We start from the raw sequence: 6,000 nt of genomic DNA, 5'->3' as shown, positions 1-6,000 counted from the left end.
TAAGAGATAATCGGTGCATGTGTCAAGGGTGCTTCCCTGGGCTTTGCCTTTATAAGCGCTCTATAAATGATAATTGCAAGTACAAAGCATTATGCCTCATTAACCCTTATACAATACTGCTTATAAGATTTGGGATTTGTGTTTTATTATGGATTTTAAGTAGGATAATCACCATGGTAAACTCCTGTGCATGCTTCAATGCCCAACTTTGACATTACCACTTCCATGAAGTCTTTCCTCACTATCTAGCAGGTTTTGGTGCCCCTTGCTCATTCCCCAACATTTTAGCTTTTTAAGCTGGGCACCCCATGAATGTGCTCTGCCCCCCCAACCCCTGACAGACAGGCAGGGAGCAGCATCTCTTCCTCTGAGTCTGTCCACTCCCTACCTTGCACGGACAGGTATACAGAAAGCAATCCGTCCTCTTCCCCCTAACGTGTGAGTTCGGAAGTGACTGAACGCTCCTTCCTGCCCATATCCCCATCTGATCTCGGGCAGGTCCTGGGAGGCAGGTCCGGCAGGAAAACATTCTTTCTGTTGATGTGAAGCAATAATATCTACCTTAGTGAAGGTAAACAAAGGCTTAGTGTTGAGCCGGGGCCCCAGCTGCAGGCGGGGTGTGGTGCAAAGCACCTTCCCCACGTTAGCTCATCCAATATTGGAGCAGCCCAGGGGAGTTGCTATTTTTATCTTCGTTTTACAGATGAGGAAGTTGGCATGCTGGAGCTGGCTGATACCAGCTCAGGAGAGTCAATTGTTAAATTTTCAGGAATTGTGTGAGCTGCTTATTAGAGAGAGCCATTGTTAGACACAAAATTACATAAACTTACAATTAAATAAATTCATATTTAAAAGGGTAATACATACTCAAAAGTTACCGCTTCCTAATTATTTTACTATGCTTGGCTAGTAGCTATGTTCCCAAGGTTGATCACATTATTTTGTCTGAACAGTAGAGACTCTGCTCAGCTCCTGTTAGTGATATCTCGTTGGTGGCTTGACATCCACCGCAGCAGAAGGGTTTACACCGTGAAGAGCAGCCGACCCTCCATGTAGGTCTCCCCCTCTGCCTCCTGTGCAGAGAGCCAATTGTTGCACATGTACCAGCACACCCCTGAAGCTGGGACACAGACAGGTTGTGACCTGGACATGGTTGCCCATCTAGGAAGGTACAGAGGGAGATTTATGCCCAGACAGTGTGTCGCTGGAGCCCCACCTCTGTGCTGATTCTGCCCAACTCCCTAGATCACACAGAATTAGGTTAGCAGGTCCCCCACCTACCCAGCCACCTCCCTGTCCTGCTGTGGCCTGGATAGAGAAAGACAGTCACACGGTCTTACTGCCTCGTCCAGGGCACCCCCGCTCCAGCCCTCTGTCCCTCCCTGCTCCTCTACCTCTTTCTCCTCTCCTCGGCTCATCTCACCCAGGAACTCAGGGGAGTGGTCACACCCATGCACATGTCCAGCCTGACGGTCAGAGGCCAACCGTCTGCCCACTCCACCCCCGCCTTTGTCTGGCCATCTGCCCGTCAGCTGTGGGACTGGTGTCCAGGGGGAGAAGGGGTCTGCCTTGCTGTGTGACTCAGGGTCTGCCCTGCCTTGTTCTAGGCTTCCTCATCCCACCTGGACCTCCGAGTCCCCTCCCATTACTGACAGGGCCTTCTCATGAAGTCTTCTAAGACTACCGCTTTCCTGTGCCAGAAGAACAAAATCATGTCTCTCCTTTCATTAGCGCCCTTTCGAATTTTCCTTCTTTATCCATGGAAGCCACACTAGGCAGAGTGGGCCACAAACTCCTACCCCATCGGGCCTCGCATCCTTGTCTGCTACCCCTGTCCCTCTCCATCCCTCTGCTCCAGCCCCCTGGCCTCTTTTTGGTTCCATGCTATGTGCGCTTCTGTCCACAGGACCTTTGCCCTTGGTGTTCTGGCCTCAATATTTGCACGGTTTTTTCTTTTACTTCTCCCAGTCTGGCCCTCCTGCATGAAAATACAACATCTGCTCTGTCTCTCCGATACACCAGTACTGTATATTTCTTATCTGCTGTTTCTGCTCTTTTACCTTTCTCCGCACCTGTCATTCCCTGATGCAGTGTGTTATTTATTTATGGTCTATTTGTGCTCACTAGAATGAAACCTCCGCCATGGCCAGGAATTTAGTTTGTCTCATTCACTGATGTATCCCTAACCTTAACACAGTGTATAGTGCAGTGTAGGTGAAAAAAAAAAAAAATGACTAGATGGATGGACAGATCTGTGAATGCATGACATCAGGGTTTCCAACTGTCAGGCAAACCTCTGAAGCCCCTGGGAGTGAGTGTGCCTCTGTGACCTGGCAGATAGTTTTAGGCCCAGTTCTGTCCTGGTTTGCTCTGTGACCTTAGGTAGAGTCCTTTCCCTTTCTGAACCTCTCTCCCATGTGTAATAAAGAGAATGCTGTGCAAAAGTCAGAGAGGCTATGGAGTTAGACAGAAAGGGGTCAGATTCCCCCTGGGACATTAATTGCCTGTGGGGTGTCAGCAAGTCACCCCCTCTCTAAGTCTGTGAAGTAGGCAGTGGGCTAGGCAGCTCTATAGGTACTGTGGGGAGCCCCACTGTAGCGCTTGGCATGTAGAAAGTGCCCGAAGGGATCCCCTAAAGTGGACGAGCTGGGTAAGCATGGAAGAGGTAGAATCATGGTATCACCCTAGCCCGGGAAGGCCTTGCCCACCTGCCCTGTGCTGGCCCAGCTGAGGATGCCGGCCCTGCGGCTGCTTCCTCGGTTCCCGGCCCAGCCTGAGGTTCATCTCGCAGGCTCGTGTCCTCAAGCCTGGGGTGAACGGGTCCCTGGGCCTGGTGCGGGGAACCGGGCCGCCTCTGCAGCTCTCCTCTCCCTGCAGTCTTCATCTGCAGCTTCATGGTGGCCGCCCCCATCTTCGGTTACCTGGGGGACCGCTTCAACAGGAAGGTGATCCTCAGCTGTGGCATCTTCTTCTGGTCGGCGGTCACCTTCTCCAGCTCCTTCATCCCCCAGCAGGTGAGGCCCACCCCGCTGCCCAACTGGGTCCCTGCTTTTCCTATCCCCATGTCCCGGGCCCCGGTGGGTGGCTAGCCTTTGTTTCGCTTAGCTTGAGCCCCTGACAGTGCCTTCCCAGTGCAGAGGGACACTGGTGGTGCCCTTGGGTGCTTCTGTAAACCAACCCTACACAAAGGGCCTCCTCTAGGCCATCTTTTACCAGGGCCTTGCAGCCCTGGGTAGCACCCTCACTCTTCTCAAGCTGCCCTCTGACTTGGACAAGAGGCAAGTCTGGCCTGGAAGGGAGTGCCATTATCTTGCTGTGTGGACCTCAGTGAGTCTCTACCCCTCCCTCCCTCTCTGGTTCTTGCCCCTTTGATGAACAGTTAATGCCTTGGGTCTAAGTCCCAGGGAGGCAAGCATCAATTCAACATAAAGATGCTTCTCAAATGGCTCTTAACGTCCTGGATTAGAATATCCCAGCTCTGTTGCTCACTCAGTTTGTGACCTAGAGAAATGTACTTAGCCTCTGCAGTCTCCTCATCGTTAAAATGGGGCTAATGCTTCTCAGCTTGAAGGTTTCTCATGAGAAATGAACTAATGCAGGTCCGGACCCTGGAACACAGCAAGTATTTAACAAATCTTTAGCTCGTCTCTCTTCTAAAGAGGAGCTATGTTGCTTTGTGTGGGTAAGGAGCTTCCCATTGCTAGGAGTGTTCAAGTAGAAGGCGGAGGAAGGAGGAGACAAAACCAAGATCTGTCGTCAAGAACCCTGAGTCCTGCCGGTCCTTGGGCTCCTGGGTAGGAGGATGTGACAGGAGCTCCCAACTGGGAGCATTCAAGACTCGCAAAGTGTTGAGTCCTCCTTGAAGAAAGAGCAGTCTCTTGGAATCCAAGGGGTCAGGGAAGACCTCCTGGAGGAGGCTGCATGTGAAGCAGGGAGAGGGACTGGGAGGCAAGGCCTTTTGGCGAAGGTGGCACAGGCAGAGGAGATACACCCCTAGGTGCAGAATGGCAGTGTGTAGGGAGGTGGGGGAGGAGGAAGAGATGTCTTGGCCAGAAAGGAAGGCAGGGACCAGGTCAGACAGAGCTTTGAGAGCCAGGGCAGGGGGTTTTGACATCCTCCTGGGGCAGTGGGGGCCCTAGAAGAGTTTGAAGAAGGACGAGGACTGATCAGATTCCTGCTGATGGAAGGGAGAGCAGAACCGAGGGCAGAGAGCTGACAGGTTTCATGCAGGAGGGTCAGGCCTACAGGCCCGGGCCAGGTAGAGTTTGGAGGCTTCGGTAGAAAATAGGAATCTCTAGGGCCTCTTTTCGACCTTGTCCTGACCTGGGCTGTTGGCCCCCACTCTGAGCTGGGGAGAGGAGCTGAGAAGAGGGAGAGACAAAAACAGATTGCTCCCCAGTACAGTAATTTGTGAGTTCATTGCAATTACACTCCTTGCTCTGTGGGGGTTTCTGGTGGACCTTGGCAATGTGATTCTGAATTTGGCAGAGAAAATCCCCATGAATAGCCAAAAACAATGCAAAAAATGACAGTGAAAGGGGATTCACCCTTTCGGGTATTTCAAAATCACAGCTACTGAGCCAGGCATTCTGGTGCATGCTTGTAATTCCAGCACTCTGGGAGGCTGAGCCAGGAGAGTTGCAAATTCAACCCCAGGCTGGACAGTTTAGTGATTTAGTGAGACCCATCTTAAAATAAAAAAGAGCTGGGGATGTTACTCAGTGTGAAGGCCCTGGGTGCAAACCCCAGTACTGCAAACAAACAAAACTCAAAAACAAATGAACAAACAAACAAACAAAAACCCCAAACCTGAAACACAGCTCTTCTAACTAAAACAGTTAGGGATAGATGAAGAGATCAATGAAATCAAGTCCTTGTATCTCTTGAGATTAGTGTAAGATGAAATTACATCTCAGATCAGTGGTTTGGAAAGAACTGACCAACCATCTGGGGGAAAAACAGTTTGGCCAGCCGAGGTGGTGTACATCTGTAATCCCAGCACTTAGGAGGCTGATGCAGGAGGATTGCTGTGAGTTTGAGGTCAGCCTGGGTTACATAGTGAGTTCAAAGCCGGCCTGAACTACGTAGTGAGGCTCTGTCTCAATACCCTCCAAAACAAAACAAAACCCCTCAAAAAGAATAAAAAAGGTTTGGCCTATATTTCAAACCATACTGCAAAGTAAATTCCAGACGGGTGAAACTAATGCCAAAGCCAGATCTAAAAATCTGGAACTATAATCCAATAAGAAAAAGACAAATAACCTAGTGGAAAAACTGGCAAAGGGTAGTTACAGGCCATTCCAGGAGAAGATACCCGAATGGCCAATAAATGTAGGATGAGATGGCTCAGCCTCTTAAGTAATCAGGGAAATGCAAATTAAAACAACAATGAGACACCATCTCACACCCATCAGATTGGTAACAATTAAAAAGGCTGACAATACCAAGTGTTATTACAGCTGTGGGGAATCCCGGTCTCAGGAGCCGCTGGTGGGAGTGTAAATTGGTAGAACCTCTTTGGAGATCACACTGGCGTACACGGCTGCAGTTCCAGTTACTCTGGGATGATAAGGTGGGAGGATTGCTTGATCTCATGAGTTTGTGACCAGTTTGAGCGATGTAGTGAGACCCTATCTCAAAAATAAAAAATACGTCAGGCATGGTGGTGTACACCTGTAACCCCAGCACTACAGGAGGCTGAGGCAGGAGGAAGGTAGGTTTGAGCCCAGCCTGGGTAACTTAGTCATTTAGGAGAAGGCTAAGATGTAGCTTAGTGTGTGAAAGCATGGGGGGAAAATGAAAAACTAAAAGAGGAAGCAGTGCCAATGACCACCATGGGGCCTGCACAGATAAATGGGGTGTATTCATACTACAATTCTGGATAGCATAAAAATGAACTAGATTTAAAGTAACCAGCATACACGGGCTGCAAAAAAGAGAAGAAGGAGGGAAAAGCTGTGTGGCAGAATGAAGTGCATGGAATGGTCCCTTTTATGTTTA

At 49.9% G+C, this 6,000-nt stretch overlaps 1 protein-coding gene across 3 annotated transcripts in view; it reads left to right on the top strand.

Moving 5' to 3' along the window:
- The window catches only part of Spns2 (spinster homolog 2 (Drosophila)), a gene marked incomplete at its 5' end in the record, with an annotated part of 36,319 nt that overhangs the window by 21,014 nt on the left and 9,305 nt on the right, over positions 1-6,000 (top strand). For all 3 annotated transcript variants that reach the window (XM_013522148.1, XM_005399685.2, XM_013522149.1), the window contains 1 exon segment: positions 2,878-3,014. In XM_013522148.1, coding sequence (XP_013377602.1) covers positions 2,878-3,014 — 137 coding nt within the window.

This window comes from Chinchilla lanigera, unplaced genomic scaffold (genome assembly GCF_000276665.1).
Source record: "Chinchilla lanigera isolate Chin_1 unplaced genomic scaffold, ChiLan1.0 scaffold00066, whole genome shotgun sequence".
NCBI classification, from domain to species: Eukaryota; Metazoa; Chordata; class Mammalia; order Rodentia; family Chinchillidae; genus Chinchilla; species Chinchilla lanigera.
The sequence above is the reverse complement of the archived record's forward strand: the minus strand, read 5'-3'. Positions and strand labels throughout refer to the sequence as shown.